Here is a 21,462-nt window from a genome sequence, read left to right on the forward strand (position 1 = left end):
ATTTTATAATAACACATAATTTTTGAGTGGAGAAAACATACTAACTTAAAAACTTCAAATCAATTGCTTAGACTATATCTGCAGGTAAAATGAGCTACTTGGCCTGAATTGACTGCTCAGTTGTTTCAAAATCCCTGAAAATTCAGTTAAATTGGTTGGATCCTTACGAAGTATGAAACTGGCAGATTGTTTAATCAAAAATGGTTGAATTGGCTGTACATGGAGCTATAACATGAATCTGGGAATAGTAGGTGCTAAGGGTACTAGAAAGAACTAAGAAACCATTTTTGAATCTTTTTTATTCTATAACTATGCTGCTTTTCATCAAAGGACTTTGAAGTTACCATGGTATTAATCTCCTTAAATCTAAGGTGTCTGTGTCATTAGAGGAATGATACTGGCTACTTGCAAATTGTCCATGGCATGCATTATACACATAATAGTAAATGAGAGGAAATCCCAACTAAAACTTAGAATTATCCCACTTACACAATAAATAGAACACCTGTTACAACTGAATTAAACACACACCAGCAAGAAACTGGCCCAATCTTTACTCACAGACCACTGACAACTTTAAATAGAGACTTCAAATGGCATTCAATAAATAGATTAATATATCCATGCTAGATTTACAAAGTATACCTCAGCACATTTTGTCACTGAAAAGTCAGTAAGCGTTACGGTACCAATAGACCGGCTTAAAACTTCTTACTCATAGTAAAAACGGAGGTTTCTGCTTAGGATGTGATTTGGGGGATTAAAAGACTTAGGCAAAGCTCAACTGGGAAGAATAGTATAGTTTCTTCGAAATCTTGCAGATTAAAGCTGAGTAGACAGCTGTACATTCACTGGTTTAGTTTCTTTCCTAACTCTGAATGGTTTTGCTAAGAAAGAAGAAAGCAGGCCAGACTGAGCCTGAGAAAATAAATATCATGATATAAAATGAGGGCTGAGGTAAAGGTGAGGGTAAAAGACTGTCCAAATGTGATATCTCATAGATCCAAATAATTTTAGAGTTAGAAAATACTTCAACAGCCAGCTCATACATTCCCTAATTTTGCAGTTCTAGGAAGTGAAGTGACTTCACACAAAGACAGGATAAAAGTCCACCCATGCAGATCTATTGTTAGTAGTTCTCAAAGACTTACCAGGTAGATCATCAAATTTGTGGACACTGATAGATCCTCCTCCCTGAGGCTCAATGGCGCTTCTAAAGGTGAGGGAGACAGGCTGTGGCTGGCAGCAAGCAGTGCTTCTTTCCGCCTCTACACAGGGTGGCTGGCACTCTTTCTCTCTTCCAACAGACTTTGCGGGGAAAGCTCCCCTGCTTCCCACCACTGTAGACCTAATGTTTCAGAGAAGCACAAAGTGACTGTTGCTTCCAAAAGAACTTCTTGATTTCTTGGACTGGGGAAGGGAACTTAAGAGCATGGTTAAGAGCATTGACTTAGATGTGAATCACACTGATTGTTGTGTGAAATTGTATGAGCTATTTCACTTCTCCAAGGCTTGCTTTCCTTATGTGAATAAACATAATAATTGTTCCATTTTCATAATACTAAATAAGGAATAATCACATGTAACGTGCACAACCCAGTATCTGTCAAAAAATATTATCCATTGTCACATAAAATAGGATTGCCCATCTCCTGTGTTTCCTTTCCTGGAAGAGCACTGTTGTCTGGTAGACCCTTATTTTACTCTAGATTCACAACGGGGGGAAAAATGATGTTTTTATAGATTACAAATTTATTGAGGCAGCCATTGAAAAAACTGTCATGCTTCAAGTTTAAGTCTTGTAAACATATCATGATGGAATCAAAACCATGTTATTACAAACTTCTTTCATATTTATCTGGGGTCACAGGTTTCTCAAAGGACCGTGGGCTTGGAAATAGAGTGTCAATGGAGCTTCAGTACCAGTGCAGTGGTGATGGCAATGATCCATACGAATCTGGAATTGGGGCCAGGCATGGTGTCTCCTACCTGTAATCCCAGCACTTTGGGAGGCTGGTGGGTGGCGGGGGTGGATCACCTGAGGTCAGGAGTTTGAGACCAGCCTGGCCAACATGGTGAAATCCCGTAGCTACTAAAAATACAAAAATTAGCCAGGCATGGTGGCTCACACCTGTAATCCCAGCTACTTGGGAAGCTGAGGCAGAGGAATCACTCGAACCCAGGAGGCGGAGGTTGCAATGAGCCAAGATCAGGCCAGTGCACTCCAGCCTGGGCTACAAGAGTGAAACTCCATCTCACAAAAAAAAAAAAAAAAAAAAAAAGAATCTGGAATTCAATAAAATGTCTTTCTCCACTTTTTTCCCCTCTGCCAGGTCTGTCCAGCAGACCCTGGCCAACCGACGGATGAAATGAGTATTCAGAAATGGGTTGTAAGAGCAGCTAGGGGACTGCCTGGCTCTAGCGGCCAAAGTGCAGCAGCCTTGAGAAGCTGGATCTGCTTGCTTTTATTCAGTGCAGGCATAATGCAGAAAACCTGTAGCAAACACAACCTGTAGGTAATTAACATTTATTGTTCCCCTTTCAGGGAACAGTCAGGCACACTGATCAAAGGTCAGTTCCTGGTCAACATAAGTAAACAAGCCTGTTTAAGATAAATTCCCCTGCACTCCCTTGTACCTACTCTTTGCCCTCTGCCTCAGTGTTAGAGAACAGCTGCCTTCAGCTATTCTCCTCTGAGGCTTTGCAGGCGCCTTCTGACCTGTCAGAAGGCCTGCTCCTTTCTCTATAGTTTCTCCCACCACTCTGATCAATCTCCTACAACCCTCTTTACATCCTCTTTTTCCTCAAAACAAGCTGGATTCAAAGAAGGACTGGGAGCCATGTGGCTGGTTGATAACAGCTCCTGAAAACTCAGTGTAGCAGTGTAATAGGAGAGAATGAAATGGTGAAAGACAAAAGTTTGAGAATCACTGAATTAATTCAGTCAAGTGTCTCTTTGCTTCCTGTACTAGAACTAGAGTCAATGTATGTTGGAATAGTAATCATTTATATAAATTATGTTTCTCTTATTTATGTTTAAAGATCTTTGGGTGAACGAATAATAAACTTTTGAATGAAGGAAGATGATAGAAACAAATTTATTCTTCTCCATAAGATTTGTTTGGACGTGGTGCAAAGTGAATGGCTCTCAGCCTTCAGACAGAGTGTTCCCTGCGCCATGTGCCTCCCTTTTTCTTCTGTGCCACATGTGACGAGAAAACACAATTAGTCTTTCAGTTGGGTTTTGCATTTTTCTGATCTTCTAACAACTGGGTGTCAGATATCTCAATGCATAACCACCCACTCACAACAAGATTATACCTTAGCCTCTTTGTTATCTACTTTTACGAAGGATTTCTGATAAAAGGAATAAATTAACTGTGCCAAATCTGTAATAAAGTTGCTCTCTCTATCTGATGGTTAATATATTTCCACAATTGTACAGTAATCCCCATCAAGGACAAGACTATTTACATTATCCTAAAAGAAGGGCACTGAAAGTTATATAAAATGCATTTGATTCTTGGAGCTATATATCCATATTTGCTCTAGCGTAAATATCATAATAGTATCTAACGGCCAGGTGTAAAATAACTATTAGAATAAATCTTTCCAAGTATAATGAGAATACAAACCAGGAATGCAAAATCAAATATAACCATTGTATGTTAATTTCTCAGATTTTAATAATCTGACACCTAGGTTTTCCTCTAAGTGCTATCACAGTGTTAACATCCCTGTGCCCCACACTTGGTAGAAAAAGGATTTGCTGGTGACTGCTTGTGAGCAGAGATGTTCATCTTTTTAAATATTAACTCTATCACCAATGAGAGTGACTGGCACAAATACTCAAAAGATACTTGTTTATTATTGAGTCAAATAGTACATAAATCATAAACTGTGAAGTATGGAGATTAAATATATTTTAAATAAAAATAATAGCTACAATGTTTGCAATACTCTCAACAGGTAGGCTGCTTCATGTATATTGTCTCTTTTCAAAGACATAAACACACGATAATGTTAGCATGATCATTTTGAAGAGAAGCAAATTTTCAAAACATCTCTTACTTTCAACTTTTCAATTTAAAAATGATTTAACATAATTTGTGCAGAAAGACGGAGGATATATCACACAATCTGTCACCTGTGACCACTCTGTTACAATCCCCAGCACTCTTCCCCTCCCTCATTCACATTGTTCCAATCATCCTGGCTTCCCTGTTGTTCTTGAAGACACCAAGTTTAATGTTGGCTTAGAGTATTTGTATTTACGGTTCCCTCTTTGCCCTTGATCTTAATCACTTCGGGGTCACCACCTGAGACGTAGGTCCTGCCGCTGTGGAAGTCTGACCTGCAGACCCTGACGGATCAATGAATGCACTCTTACACCATTACAGTGTTTCAAGTGGGCTAGGGCTGGCCATTGGCTGCTTTTAGAGCGTGAAATGCAACCAATTGACCCAGACCCTCTGTTTGTCCGCACTTTTACTTATAACAGAGTTTCTAAGTTAATACACTTGTGTATGATTAACATGGTTAAGAAAATGGTTTTAAGACTAATAAAGCTTTAGGTTCAGGGGTCCAGAGTAAATGCTATTAACAGGTAATTCCCCTTTGATCTTCCCTGGAGAGACCACCCAGTACAAAATCCACATGAGTAAGTAGAGTGGAGACAAAGGGGTGTGGGGTAAGGCCTTTGGTTATCTCTACCTTTCCCTAACTTAATGGACTGGCTGGCCTCCTTTGACCTGCCCCAATAAAACCTTTTGGCCCCCCAAAAGGCTTGAGACTAATCTACAACTTTCCCTAAGATATCTTTAATATTTTCTGTAATATTTTGCCGACCACCCCAAGTGAATCTCAACATCCCTCTCCGGAGATAGGTACAGTCTTCCTCTGTACCCGAAAGACTGGCGTCATCACTACATCAGATCTCTACTTCATCTGCATCTTTATCTTCTCAAAGAGGCAGTCACTGACTACCCTGGGTCACACAGCTGCCCCGCCCTCTAACCCCTTGCCTTGATATAGTTTTCTTCACTGTACTTGTTGCCATTATATTAGATTTTTGTCCATTTGTTTACTCTAGATCTCTCTCCACTACAATATAAGCTCTGAGAGAGCAGGCTTTGTCATTTTCTTCACCACTGGATCCTCCCTGTGTATAATAGTGCCTGGCACATAGTAGCATTCAATAGGTAGATAAGTATTTCTTAAATAAATGCTTCAATTGGTTACTCTTGTTTACTTAAAAATATATTATACATGTGTCATGAATAAATTTGTTTGGACTTTCTTAGTTCATTATAGTTTAGAAACAAAACTCAAAAAAATGGTCTAATTCTGACTTTCTTGAGACATGTTTTGAGAATATTTTGCAAAAATAATCACCAGTATTCATTACTGCTATGGAGTTGCCTAAGGAGAAAAGGGATGTCTCAGTTTTCTATGTTAACACAACCCAGGACATGTTGAGATACACAGAGCCCTACAGTTCCAACACTCATCAGCTACGCAAATTAAGTTTTTCATAAAAATTTTAGTGAACTAAAAACGTTATTAGTGAAAAAAAATTCCAGTGATTATGTTTCTGTTGCTACGTGCCAGGCATTGTATTTAGTACTTGACATGTGTTAACGTATTTAATCCTCACTTCAAAACTCTCTGAGGCACTATTATCACACTATTTGTTATGGGCTGAATTATACCCCTTTCAAAATTCATATGTTGAAGTCCCAACCCCAGTATCTCAGAATATGACCGTATTTGGAGATAGGGTGTTTAAATAAATAAGTTAGGTAAAATGAACTCATATAGGTAATCTCTAATCCAATATGACCAACATGCTTAGAAGAAGAGGAGTTGGGGACTCAGACAACACACAGACTGTGAGGCACTGTAGTAGTTAGAGTTCTGCAGAGAAACAGAACCAATAGGATTTACATACACAGATGGTGCCTGACTTACAATGATTTGATTTAGGGTTTTTCAAATTTATGATGGTGTAAAAGCAATAGGTATTCATTAGAAACCATACTTCGAGTAGCCATGCACTATTCTGTTTTTCACTTTCAGTACATAATTTTTAAAAAAGCTCATTCAATAATTTGTATGGGCTATTTAATATTATATTATATAATAGGCTTTGTGTTAGATGATTTTGCCCAACCGTGACCTGAGGTAAGTGTTCTCAGCACATTTAAGGTAGGCTAGACTAAGATACCCTGTTCAGTAGGTTAGGTATACTAAATATGTTTTGACATAGGATATTGCAATGTATGATGGGCTTATCAAGATATAACCCCATTGTAAGTCAAGGAGATTTATTTTAAGGCTCTCAAGATTATGAAAGCTGCCAAAAAAACCTTCATGGTGGGCCAGGAGGCTGGAGACCTAGGAAAGAGGCAATGTGGCAGATGAAGGTCCAAAGCAGTCTGCTGGCAGAATTTCCTCTTACTCAGAGCAAGTCAGTCTTTTGTTCTATCCAGGCCTGCATTACCAAGAATAATATGTTTTATTCAAAGTTCATGGATTTAAATGTAAATGCCATCCAAAAACATCTTGAAAGAAATATCCTGAATAACATTTGACCAACTATCTGGGCACCATAGCTCAGGCAAGTAGACACATAAAATGGATCATCACAAGCCTATTCCATGTCACCTTGGTGCCCACACACATACCATACAGTAATCCGCCCCCTCAGACCCGTTGTTTTGATTTCTCTGGTTTCCGCTACTTGAAGTCAATCATGGTCCAAAAATATTAAATAAAAAATCCAGAAATAATCCATGCATAAGTTTTACATTGTACACTGTTCCGAGTAGTGTGCTGACATCTCACACCATCCCACTCTGTCTCCTGAGACGTAAACCTCCCTTTGTTCAGCATATCCACTCTCTAGTCTCTCTGCCCATTAGTTACTTAGTAGCTAACTTGGTTATCAAATCGACTGTCATGGTTTACGGTGCCTGTGTTCAAGTAGCCCTTATTTTACTTAATAATGGTCCCAAAGTGCAAGAATAGTGATACTGGAAATTCGGGTATGCTAAAGAGATGTTATAAAGTTCTTCCTTTAAGTGAAAAGTTCTCGACTTAGGAAGGAAAAAAAATCATATGCTGAGGTTGTTAAGATCTACAGTGAAAATGAATGTTCTATCTGTGAAATTGTGAAGCAGTGAAAAGAAATTCAGGCATACTATTTATAGGTTTTGGATTATCCTTGGTTTCAGGCATTCACTGGGGGTGCTGGAACCAGAGATAGGTGGCTACTGTACTTTAATCTCCAATAAAGACAATAGCAAGGTCATACTTCCACCTAGCATGACACAACTATCCTGTGTACAACTGAAAATGCACTCACTCTTTTTCCAGAAGAGAATATGAAGTCCTTACATGATGTTTACTCTTGATATCTTGTAATTTAAATATTATGATATGAAGTCAACAATACTTAATACTATGACATGAAGTCAATACATCTTGTATCACATAATAAGGGGGAAATAAAGGGAAGAAAACAAAGATACTATATATTATATACATTAATGCGTACATACATATGTATGTACATATATACACACAAACATACTGATAACAAAATAAGAAAGAAATACTCATGACAATTACAGTATGTATTTCTGTAACTGGTCACGTGGCCATAGCTGGCATCTATAATTAGCTTCTTTCACTGCCCATTCTGCATTCTCTTTGCTTTCAGCAAGCACCTCAGCTGGTCATAGTTCCTTCCCTGGTGGGGTGACCCAAACCATTCCTGAAGGGTCTGGGCCATTAGCAGTTCTATCTGGATCGGGTTGTTTTATTTTTCCATCAATCTTAGTTACAGGGTATGCTAATACTATGAGAAACCCTAAAGGATCTCTTGCATTAGACAAACTCTTCCTTAGTAGCAGTCCAATTTCTCCTTGGTATAATAGTTAGGATCAATCACCCCAGCTAACACAGTAACTCCCATATTCGCCTATTGATTCAGAGGCATGAGTAGCCTAAAGTGGTTGGGTGGCAGTCTTAACTCCTGGTTCAATGGGATCATTGTTATCTGTCCTGGTGGAAGAATTCCCCCATTTGGAACTGAGACCTCCAGGCAAGCAGAGCATAAGGTCACAGGAACAGAAAGCAAATATCTTGCTAGTTGGTTACAAATGGTGCGACTCTCATTTCTACCCCTTGATTCCTGGACATTTGAGTGTTTGCTATGGAAGAAACAGTATGATATACTGCACACTAATTCAGAGTATGTAAAGCCTCTTGCAGAATATTGACCCAGCCCTGCAAGGTATCACCCCTCAGATGTTGCTGTAACTGAGTCTTCAAAAGGCCATTCCACTATTCTGTCAAGCCAGCTGCTGCAGGATGGTGGGGAACAGTTGACCACGTGTGGACACAGTGAAAAAGTCGCGTCCTTAAAAACAAAAACACGGAGAGAGGCCTCAGAAGAAACCAAATCTGCTGACATCTTGATCTTGGACTTCTAGCTTCCAGAATTATGGTCTGTTGTTACGGCAGCCCTAGCAAACTAATGCACTATTTTGATAGACAGATGGACAAACAGACAGACAGATGACAGATAAAAATGCTGAGACTAAAAAAAAATTGATAAAGTTGCCCAGAGTAACACAGACAATAAATGATTAATTCAAATCTGGATCTTAACCTCAGGGCCCTCATTCTTGATCACTAGTTAAGAGAGAACCTGGTTGCCTTATCTGCATAACAGTTAATGTCAAGTATTTTTGTGGTTTTGATCATGCTCAGCACATTAGGTGGCCAATAATTAATAACTGGTGATAAATTTGTTCACCAGTCTATTCAAGGATTGTCAAGCAAATTAATGTCTAGGAGGCATGAAGCCGTAAAGAGAAATACTTGTTCTAAGTGTAAAAAGGAACAGAATATGGTGCATTCATTTTTTGAGTGACATAAAATTTAAAGAACATTTTTGAGAACATTTTTACTTTATGAAGAAAATTTAGAAAACTTGCAATGACTTAGCAGCCCAAGCTGGCCGATGTGCTGAGGCTGAGATGTTTCCACCAGTCAACAGTGCAAAAAGCAAACACAAAATCTCTAGGTGCTTCTGAACCATTTCAGGAGTAAGGGGCTCAGATTCTTATCTGAGGTCAGAGCAGCTTCACACACTCGTTCCCTCAGAAAAGAGTTCTTTTTAGAAGATTTGGCAAATGTTTCCTTGGAAAACTCTTCAGTTTAGTAACAGTGGGGCTGTAATTTATTCAAAATGGACAGAGAGCAGCTAAGAAGAAGAGAAGCATCTTCATTCAGAATGTAAAATGTAAAAAACAATCGATGCAAAGTGGGAAGGAGGGATAATTTATATCTGAAAAAAGTAATTATGTATTATCCCTCCCTAAACAATTACATAACATATACTTATAATGTATAATACATAAAGCTATAAATACACTATATATACACATATACATTTCTCCCAGATATTGAATATCTTTCATGTATTATTGACTATTTCCTTCCCATCTTGTAAATGTAGAGCAACGTAGTAAGTCAAAATTGCTTTAGAAATATAAAAATATTAACTTTTATTTTTTAAAAAATAAAATGTCATATTTACTATCAGACTTGCAATACTTCATTTTTTTTAAGAGACAGTTTCACTCTGTCACCCAGGCTGGAGTACAGTGGCACAATCATAACTCACTGCAGCCTTGACCTCCTAAGCTCAAGCAATCCTCCTGCCTCAGCCACCTGAGTAGCTGGGACTACTGTTGCATACCACCACACCCAGCTAATTTTTGTATGTTTTTGTACAGACAGGGTCTTGTTATGTGGTTCAGACTGATCTTCAACTGGTCTCAAGTGATCCTCTCACCTCGGCTTCACAAAGCACTGGGATACAGGTGTGAGCCATCATGCCCAACCTGATCCTTCATTTTAAAAGCTTTTTTTGGATATGCACTTTGCACTGAACTTGTGATGATGATGAACAACAACCAAAGGGGCCTCCACAGAATGCCTCCTATATAGAGCAAGGAAATTATAAAGAAAGCATCTCCCTTTCCACCTCTTTGCCATTTACTTGATGTAATTAAGAACGATGGCATTAGATGCTGGTACACTATCTGGAGTAAAGGCAGCCAGACACTGTATATTAGGAGGGAAGTTGTTAGAAGGAGTAAGGAGATTCACTTGAAGCCATATTTGGCTAAGGAAGTGAGAGTACGAAGAGATGGGATAAACAGTTCTAATTCTGACTCTGTTTTCAAATAACTGCAACCAAGGCTCACCCTATAATGTGAGGGTTGTGGCACAGTGCAAGATGAAAACATTAGGCCTTTTGTTCAAAAATTACTGAGACTTTCAAGATGGTGACAGGAGAGCATTAAATCAAGTGTTGGGCCCTGGTAAGCCTAGGAACCTACATAACGACACAGGTCATGTACTGTGTCCAAAGACCTGGGTTCACAGTTTATTTGTAAATTCAGGAACTGATTTGCTAAGTTTTGTTTCCATGGTCCCATCCAGAATTTAGAATTTCACATCATGATGGTTTCTTATTCGGAAAAGATTATGACATTCACTTGTTACAGCAGAATTTGATGATGTTTTTCTCTAAAAGTGATTTACTCACCAAAATATCTTCCATATTTGTATCATCCTTGCCTTAAGGGAAAAATATAATAACATCATTAATGAAATTTTTGATGATTTATATCACATATTTCTAAAGAAACACAAAGTAATTTTGCCTGTTAGAAAGTATTTACGTAAGTCCTTCTGGAAGAAAAAAGAAAATGCAGCTATTATGTATTTTGAATCTTAAAATTTAAAGTTTAAAAGCAGACATTATATTTCTTTGGTTGTATTTAAGCCTTCATTAAAGGATACAAATTATGCCACTGAGCCATTTTGAGTTTTTTATGTTTTTGTAGTATCATAAGTAAATTAAGAGCTTTTCTCTCCAGAAAAGTATTGATTTTAGCACAATTGTCCCTCTCTTGAAATATTAGAATCTGACTTTGTTTCTTTAAAGGGGATGTGTTACATTATGACAGAAATATACAGGAGAATGAAATACCAAGAGAAAGAATGATTATAAGGAAAGAAGAAAATAAAGGGGAAAGAGGAATGAAGAAAGGAAGGGGAAAAGGTAAGTTATTGTGATGCTATTCTAAGGAAGATTTATATTTTATATTAAAGAATATTCAAAAGTAAAATTATATGACTGCAATGATGATTCAAAAGAAATAAACAGTGGGGAAAGAATCTATCTATAAGACCTTCAAGAGGAGCTCTGGGCAATCGTGGCAATTCACTGCAGCAGACTGACAGCTGTGAGAAATGGAATTTCTGTACTGTCCACCGCAGGTTGTGATGTAATACACATACTGCTGGTTATCCACCTTATATCTAGACTTCCATTTTACACTAGTAGTGGAGCTCTAATTTTATTCTGTGGAAGCTGTCTGTAAAAATAAATATTAAATTCTCCAGTATCCCTTAAAGGTAGATGTGCCATGTGACAGGCCATTGAGTTTGTGGTGAAATCTGGCCACTGAACTATAAACAAAACTATTCATTATAGTTAGCATGGATTTCCTAATTGCTTAGTTCAGTAGGTCCATTTCCCATAAGCTCTCTTTGAAGCAATTCATTTTACTTTTTTATGTATCCTAAAACTCTGTCCTTCTTTCACTTTCAAAATAAACTTATGATTTTTCCTCTAATATTTTAGCCACACTTTTCAAATATCTACTACCACAACTTTAATTAAGATCTCAGCAATCTGTAATGTGGACTAGAGCAATAAATTCCTAATTACTGTCTCAGCCTTTGGCTGAAATGTAGCTCTTCGGTTTGTTATGCACTGAACATTTTCATATTTTTCTCTAATGGCATAGAACCAGCACAGTGTGAGGCTGAGAATACGACACAGAATTAGGGAATAATTATTATTCCTGTGACTGTATTATTCCCAGAATGATCTAAGCAAGTAGACTTCAGTAACAGTGGTACACGTTTCAATAAATAAACGTAGCTATAAAGCCGCAGGAGGAGGGAGGGAAGAGTGATTCTTGGAGATAATAGGAAAATGCATCAAAGACTGGATGACATTAAGGCGAGTCTGAAATGAGTAGGAGTTTGAAAGGCAGGAAGGAAGAACTCATCAATAGAAGGGAAAACATAACAAAATTATAGACGAATGAAAGTCCAACAGTGTTTGGAGAATGCTAAGTCAGTCTATGTTTGGACTTTAGAGAAGATGAAAAGTATGGAGGTCATTCAGACCAGTAGTCTTCAAACTAGCCTGGAACTACAGAGTAAAATTTCCAGAAAGTACTCTGGTATGGGTAGTGTTTTTGGTTATCAGTTTCTAGATACTAAATTCCTAAATATATTCTTTTCTAAAACTGTCTGCTTGAGAATATTTTTGCTTCATACCTAATTTTCTTTCTTTCTTTCCATTTTACAGTAGATACTCTCTCACTTTAAAAAAGAGGCATAGCTCTAACACATTTGGAATTTTACTATGGCTAATTGCCTAAGGGTACAAATTCACTAGTCACTAAATAAAGAGAAAATTAAAATATTTCTCATATATATGGTGTGTGTGTGTGTGTGTGTGTGCACTGTGTAATAAAAAACGCTGGATTCTTGTCAATGTTGCAATGTTCAGAATAATTTTGGGTGATGCAGGGTTTATTTAATTTTCATTTAGTGACCTCACTCTCATCTGCCTCTGGAGTATCATCAAAGCATGCTTTGCTCCAGTGACTGTGTCTCATGAGAGCAAAGTAATGAGTCTATTAAGAAATGCTGAAAGTTGTGATGCTTTATTTTATGCAAATGACAAGCTAGTAGCAAGCTGATCTATCTATTCACCTATCTGTGCACCCATCCTCCTATCACCTGTCTGTCCATGTAACAATCTTAAAATTCAGAAGGGAGATGGCTGTCATGAAAATATGAATTTGTATGTTTATTTAAATTGAAATATAATGATTGATTTCACAATGAGGGTTGGCTTGATCGATTAGGTTATATGGCTGACATTTTCTATAAATTTAACAGGCTAAGTCTGTAACTCCAAAGTTTTCACAAAAAATTTACAATACATAAGAATAAAGCACTTTATCAAAAATTGTCATAGCAAAGGTTTATTACAATTAGCAATATTTAAATTTCCCTAACCTTTTCTGTTTAACAAGGTGTCTCTAAGTGAAAGAGTAAAAGATTAGTCATTGTCATTGAATAAGTTTTGGTAAAATCTATGCTGTCTATTTTCCAGAAACTAAAAAGGGAAGGAAGGCTCTATGTGACAGTCACTTAGCCGCTGAGTCTGTAGCTTAGCTCTTCTTCCAAGAGAAACCCTGCTGTGAGAAGTGTAGTCAGCAGGCAGTCCCCCACTGCCACATCTTCAGATCCACTGTGATTTCCACACAAACATCCTACTTTCCCTCAGACTCCTCTCAGCCAGCGACAGCCTGGCAGAGCTAACAGAGTTGGGGGGCACTTCTACCAAGCCAGGACTCACAACAGAAAAGTTTTGTTCTGGGAATTGCTTATGGCCTAAGACTTTGAGAATTGTACTGTATTCTGAGGCCCTTCAAACCCACTTTCTTCCTCCACCTCTCCCCTTGCGGATCCACCTCTCCTCTTGTGGATCCAGTCTGCGCGACAGTCTGAAGCCTTTCTTTGGCCCTCTCTTCTTTATCTCCTCTATGTATAGTTTCTATCAATCTTTGACATTGCTAATTTTGTCTTGGAGGCTGCCTCCCAAACTGAGACACTCTAATACCAGGGCATCAAATCCTTTTCTGATTCTTTACTTTCAACAAAATTGAGAGTTAATCTAAGCAAAAGATCCTGTTCTAAATAATAATTTTACAAACTGGTAATACATCCAGGAGTAGGTTAAATAAAGTTATCTCATTGCCCTAATTTGGGATCAGCTTAGAAACTCAGGCCTAGGCCAACTGTTGTGTGACAAAATAGTCAAAGGGATTGGTTCAGGATAGGCATAAATTTAAATTTGGAGAAATGAGACCCAAGGAGGATGTTGGGTATTCTGGAAAAGAGCTTTCCTATTCTTAAACAAATAACCATTGGAAAAGATAACTTCCTGCTTCCTTTCTATACCGTGTATGTGGATAAAAAATTAAAAGCCACCCAGTCATTTTCATACTGTAAGGAAAGGAAGCCTATAAGCAAAATGCTCACAGACCAGGGAACTACAGAGAAACAGGGGTGGAGTAATCAGATGAAGCTGATCCTAAGCCACCTCTACTCAGTGACTTCCTAGTTAAATGAGGATACATTTTTCTCTCCATTTAAACCTGCTAGAGTCCGTTCCCTATCGTGGCTGAATGCATCCCACTTACTTTGAGAGGGTTAGCCTTTGTGCCTCCACTTACGTTGGAACCTGCCTGGAATTCACCTTGCCCCAGCTCCCTCCCACGTGGAGGGGATTCTGTCCTTTATGTCTCAGCTGCTTTCCTGGAATGGGCACGCAGTTGTTTATCTGGACTTCGGGCTTGGCCTCTGCCTCAGCCTACCACTTCTTATTCTTTCTCTGTGGAATGGGACCAATTTGGATGTGAATACCAGTCTGCATCAAAGTCTACCTGATCATTTATTGGATTTTCTGCTTCTTTGTTTACCCAGCTGTATTCTCCATCTCTAGCCCCTACAACTACCCTGTCAGTTAATGCTTTTGCATCTCTGGACGGTTAAGATTTCAGAGACTATGGGCATATAAAGACAGACATACACAATAATTAACTTTTAAGTTTATTTTGCTAATTTTCACTAATATATGCAAGTGTACAAATACATTTGCATATATATTTTTGCACATATGTACATGTATATAGACATAGAGACATCTATATAAAGAGACAAAATGCCTTTCTCTATATTTATGTCTGAATATCACATTTGAAAGTTCTTACTATGACATATCCAGTATATCACAGGTGAACTAATTTGAATAAAGAACAGCAGAGCAGCAAGTAATAGAGCTGATGCAGGGGTCTCCCAGGCCCGTGCTGTCTCATAAGATGTTTTCATTTCTGAAACTTGGGGACGATCTGGGGACAGTTCTAGAATACGAGTCAGTGGGGTGATTCGAGGCCTACAGCAGCAGCTATTTAGCAATTATTATCGAAGTATTTAAATGATTTGTTTTTCCTTCTGGCATATGTCTCTAGATAGTACTAAATAATTTAACAAGTATGGCTGTGCTACTGCAAACCACCCTGAATATCAACACTGCTTATGACAATTTGAAGCCTGGTATCCTGAATTTCTATTAGTTCTACTGACGTTTTTATTTATGCTGTAGGTTTTTAATGCTTCCGCTGTTCCTAGCTTCGTATGTGCTCCGATATCCCCACCTTTGTCCTTATAAAGGAGGTCATAAAAACCATATTGATTTGGTCCCTTAGAAGTTCACACTACCCTCAACCAAGTTCTGGTAATTGCTCACAATTAAAAAAAAAAAATTCAGTAAGTTTAAACAACTCATCTTGGAACCTCTTCTCACTCACTACAGTCCAGAAACCCTGGTTTTCTTTCACTTTCCTCAATGCATTAAGCTTTTCCCCATCTTGGGGCCCTTGCCTGTGTTGTTTCACTCAGACACAGTCTACTCCCCTTTGCCTAGTTTGTTCTTATTTTCTGTGTCTTAAGTTGTGCTTCCCTGTCTACTCAATTTAAAATAGATGTTCCATATTATTCCGTCTTAGTGGTCTGACTACATCATAGCACTTTACACAATTTGGAATTATGCATTGTTATGGGTTGAATTGTGTCTCTTTCCAAACAAAGAAAAAACGTGTTGAAGACCTAACCCTCAATACCTCAGAACGTGATCTTATTTCACTAGGGGGTTCTTATAGAGGCAATCAAATTGAAATGATGTTACTAAGGTGGGCCCTACCAATAAGACATGTGTCCTTGTGAAAAAAGGAAATTTGGACACAGAGATGAGACAATGTGAGGACACACAGGGAGATGTCCACACGATTGAAGTAATGCACCTACAAGCCAAGGAATGCCAAGGATTGCTGGCAAACGCCAGAAACTGGAAGAGGCAAAGAAAGATTCACCCCTAGAATCATCAGGGAGAGCACAGTCCTGCAGACACCTTGATTTCCCATTTCTAGCCTCGAGAACTGTGAGACAAGTGTCTATTGTTTGAAGCCACCCAGTTCTTGGTATTTTTATAAGGCATCCCTAGGGAATAATACATTAATACATGCATTAATTGAGATTTATCATTTATTGTATGATGTCTGTTTCATTAGACTTTTAGCTTTATGAGAGTATGGTATGTTTACCTACCATAATTGTTTACAGCAACACAGAGGATGGTGTCTGGCACCTATTAGTAGTGGAATATTTGTGAAATTAGTGAATTACTGAATAAGAGGATGCATGGATGATATTTTAATGCAAAGTCCTTCAAAAGAATTTAGAATCTCAGATTATTCAAATAAACCACCTAAAAGCAACAATAATTTAATCTTAAAATCGGTAATCATAATGCTTCAAGTAGGAAAAGAAAATTTCTGATGCATAATTATCAAACACTTCATTTAACCAGCTCTGATTAGTTATTAAATTACATGTTGTGGGATGATTCCCCTTAAAATGAGAAAGCATTGTTCTTCTGATCTTACCGAAAAATTACCCTGTCATGTTTTAAGATAAAAAGCACAAACAGTCTCTTCAATCATCATGATTTACATTAAGAGAAATATAAACAGGAATTGTGGAAGTACAAATTTTCCCTTTTGAACGTATGTAATTATAGTCTTAAAGAATTACACAAGCAAAAGTGATGGCAAACACATTTGAATAGCTGTCCCATTTTAAGGGATCTCACTGCACAATAACCTTATGAACAGGCACATAAATACATTTTCAAACCTGGGCGAACTGTAATACATGAAGACAGGGAGATAAGTAACAGCATGCCTGCAGTTGGCTTCCTGCTCCATTTTTATTCCCATCTTTCCACTGATCACTGTACGCATCACACACCACACATGCATACAAACACACCACATAACACGTCTATACCATCTATATAAATATGAGCTTAAATATGTGTCTATATTTATTTCTATTCACACATATGCATGACATTCTGAACATATCCTACTAGGACATGCCTTGGTAAATGTGACTATTGTTTGTTTTATCTCAGGATTCACCTGTGAAGGGATTCGGAGTTTCAAAGATTTAGTAGATGACAAGGGGAGGCTGAGGCAGAACTTAACTTTTTTTATTCCAAGTAAGTAGTCAAAGTCAGCTGTTTGTAATTTATTCTTATACTTCCCAGCAATGTAGATCTGGCAGATTAATTCCCTTTTTCCACAGATGGGAAATTGGGGCCTAGAATAGTTAACTCACAAGCTCAGAATTTTAAATGCTAAAATGACATTTTTTTTTTTACAGTATGTTCAGAATTTAGTTCTAACAACTCATGTGTTTCAATGGAATCTTCAGTATTTCTGCATAAGAATATTTCTTACACATTGAACTCCTTATTCAATCAATTCTAATGTAAAGGTTGTTTTTTTTCAATAGATGAGTGCACTAACAACTCTAATTTCACAGTCTTGTGCTATTTTTTAGCTAATACAATTATGACTGACTTCCTGTGTAATTATATGTGCTGGACTAATGGTTTATTCACACTTGTAATTGCTAATATTCTTTGAAGAGCCATTTTTACATGAGTCCTTGCTTGTTGAAGAATTTTAGGCATAACGGTGTTAATTATATAAATATATAGAACTAATAAAATTCTAGATAAAAATGTATGTTCATTCAAAATTATAGTGTGGACATGTACTACTCGATCTTCCCCATTACTCTTCTTTCTTCTGGATAAAGCAGCCCCTTCTTTTAGATAGTGGTTGAGTGAAACATACAACATGATTGAATGAAAACTGCCATCTCCTCTTGGTCATAACTTCTCTGCCTACCGTAATACATGTAAAAGTAGGAAATGACCTTGGCTGTGTTAATAATAGCACATTGGCTCCTAGCCACAAAGACTGACTTAAGACAGGGATTGGGGGTGGGGATAAGAGGGAGCTTGGCTATATCCCAAGCCAGTTAGTTCTTCCCTCAAGAGTTTCAACTGAATTGAAGGTGGAAGGAAGAGCTCTCCCCTTCCTAGTAGCAAAGCTGGGCACTTGTGAGCCAGGAGCTACTAATAAACATTAAGGTAGTCCAGGACTTCTCAACCTCAGCAGTATTGACATTTGGGGTTAGAAAATTCTTTGTAGTTGGAAGCTCTACTGTGCATTATATTTAGCAACATCTCTTACCTCTACCCACTAGATACCAGTAGCACCCTCCCCCACAAGTGTGACAACCAGTATCTTCAGGCTCTGCTAATTGTCACCTGGGGATCACATTGCCCCAGCTGAGAACCACAGAATTAGCTTCATGTAAAGGCAGCAATAGGAGAAAGTGAGGCCAACCATTCGAGAGAAGTAGGGATTAAAGACAGAAAGAAAAAGATACCTGTTCAGGACCAGTTATGCCAAAATATATCCTTTTCTTTTTGATTATGTAAGTTGGTCAATTCCATTTTTTTAAAGTGTTTGATTTGTTCTTTTGCCAAGTTCAATAATAAGAATCCTGAAACAAAGCATAGTCTCTCAACAAATAATGCTGGAACAACTGGATACCTACATGCAAAAGAATAAAATTGGGCCTTTTCCTCACACCACATACAAACTTTAAATCAAAATTGACTAAAGCCCTAAAACTCTTAGAAGAAAATATAGGAATAAGTCTTCATAACCTCATACTTGGCAATGAATTCTCAAATATGATACCAAAAGCATGAGTAACAAAAGAAAAAACAGATACTTTGGACTTCATCAAAATGAAAAACTTCTGTGCTTTAAATGGCATAATCAAGAAAGTGAAAAATCATAATTCCATAAGAGATTTGTATATTAAATATATAAAGAACTCTTACAACTCAATAATAAAAACACACACAACCCAATTTTAAAAGTGGGAAAAATGTGTAAATAGACATTTGAATATAAATGGCCAATAAGCACATGAAAAGATGCATCAGGGAAATACAACTCAAAAACAATGACATGCTACTTCATACCCACTAGGGCAGTTATAATAAAAAATCAAATAGTAACAAATATTGGTGAGGATGTGGAGAAATTAGGACCTTTATCCAACTGCTGGAGGGAATGTAAAATGGTGCAATCACTTTGGAAAACAATCCAGCAGCTCCTCAAATGGCCAAACAGAGTTATAATATAACCCAGCAATCCCACTTTCAAGGCCAAAGAGAAATGAAAACATACGTCCACCCAAACTCCTGTATATCAATTTTCATAGCAGCATTATTCATAATAGCCAACGTTGGAAGCAACCTAAATGCCCATCAGTGAAAGGATAAACAAATATAATAGATGAACAAAATGTGGTCTAACTACACAATGGAGTATTTTTAGCCATAGAAATAACGCAGTATTGACAAATACTACAACGCTGATGAACCTAAGTGGAGGAACCCAGTCACAAAAGATCACATATGATTCTATTAATATGAAATATCCAGAATAGGCAAATATATAGAGACAGAAGATTCCTTAGGCCTTGAGAGATGGGGGTTGAGGGCTAAGGGAGTGACAGTTAAAAGGGATGGGGATTCTTTTTGAAGTGATGAAGAAGTGAATGGAAAGTAAATAAATATAAAGAAAATGACTGCATAAATTACTGCAGATTCATTTCATGATACACTGTGCAGTCATTTAAAAAGCAGAGCTATTTTTGACCTTAAAGGCTTTCCAGAAGATATTGTTAAGTGAGGAAATAGGCAAAATAGCATGTATAGCATGATGTCATTTTTAGATTAATGAGAAAAACCACTTGTAAGTATGTACAGTATATTATGAGCATGGAAACGTGTAAGGAAGGGTACCTGCTAGTTAACATGGGTTACCTGTGTGGCTATGCATGGTACGTATTTGGGATAGTAGTCATGTGGATGGAAAAGGAGGAGAGGAATGAGGAGAGGCATACAGTGCATTAAAGAGGGGAAAAAGGCATTACACTTAAAAGCAAAGCACATTTCATATTATCCCACTGAATCATTTAATGATCTGATTGACTATCATTTCTCTGCCAGGTTTTCTAAGTTTACTGTATCATCTAACAATCTGTGAGCTAGAGATTATTATCTCCATTACCTCCCTATGGGAAAACTGAAGTTCAAAAAGCTTAAAGAGCTTGCGAAGCAATACTGTTGGGGCAATTTTGATAAACAGGAAGGACTCCCACCTAAAATTTGTTTGGGATGTCAAGACTCATGATGACACAAACACACCAAGAGGCTATGAAAAGGGTTATCACTTATACCATGAGGCTTTCGGGGGACAGCAAAGCTGGCCTCTCAGACTGATTCAAAAATGGTTTGAGACATTTGGAAAACGAGACCAGCTTAAGGATTTTATGATGGTTAGGGGGTGGATTCCATACGCAGGGAGGGGCTTGCACGGTTAGAACTTTGTTCCTGTCAGTGCCAAAGGAGGAAGCACTTGGGCTTTCAAAGCAGCTGGCCCATAAGATGTGGGGCAGAAAAGGAAGAGAGAGGAGTGACACTTAGAAGCTGTTAGCAGCCAAAAGTAAAAAAATGGAGCCAGCTTATTACAAATGGTTTAAAAATTATATTTACCAATATTTAAGAAAAACATTTAGCTTTATATTTACAGCTGTGTGTATATAAGTGAATCCCTTGTTTTAGTTAAAACAATTTAAATGTCTAGTTTTGTGACACTTAATACCCAAAATACAGTCATATGTGTAAGACAGCATGCATGACCAATTACCTCAAATTTTACTTAGTCCTGAGAAGTATCCATTTCCAAAAAATCAGCAAAAATTAAATAATCAACACATTTAGCTTTTTTATAGTTATAAAATTAATAGAAAAAATCTGTATGATCAATATTACTAAAACGTAAGCTCTGAAATTATATTTTTCATCACCACAGAACATAAGCACCTACAACTGTGCCTTGCATGAGGTAGACAATAAATGAATGGGAAAATAAACTTGATAAACACTATAACTTAAAAAGTAAAAGCTAGATATGTGTTGTAAAGAATATGCAAAAATTTTAAAAAGTCCAAATGTATCTACTAGTGAGAATATAATTGTAGAAGGATTTCTAATAACTCAAATAATAATTTAAATCTTGGAAACTTTTTAACTGTGGAAATAACTTTTAACAAATCAATTTTTGAACAGTTATCGATTTTAATAATGTCAAATAATTTTTGGATATTACTTTGAATTCCTAATATTAAACTGAGTAGTTCAGAGGAAACAAAGATGAAATAAAAATAAATGCACGGTATACTTGTTAACACATGCTGAACTTATTTTAGAATATGTTAGAGAGGCTT

At 37.3% G+C, this 21,462-nt stretch overlaps 1 protein-coding gene across 1 annotated transcript in view; it reads right to left on the bottom strand.

Annotated features, from left to right (window-relative positions):
* Window positions 1-1,189: 1,189 nt before the first annotated feature.
* SNX7 (sorting nexin 7) overlaps window positions 1,190-21,462 on the bottom strand; it is a 120,431-nt gene continuing 100,158 nt past the window's right edge. The window contains exon 9 of the mRNA XM_012458468.3: window positions 1,190-1,348. Within this exon, the coding sequence (XP_012313891.2) occupies window positions 1,214-1,348 (135 nt within the window). The 3' untranslated portion in view covers window positions 1,190-1,213. The remainder of the gene's footprint in view (window positions 1,349-21,462) is intronic.

This window comes from Aotus nancymaae, unplaced genomic scaffold, assembly GCF_030222135.1.
Source record: "Aotus nancymaae isolate 86718 unplaced genomic scaffold, 86718_ANA_hifiasm-v0.15.2.pri h1tg000103l, whole genome shotgun sequence".
NCBI classification, from domain to species: Eukaryota; Metazoa; Chordata; class Mammalia; order Primates; family Aotidae; genus Aotus; species Aotus nancymaae.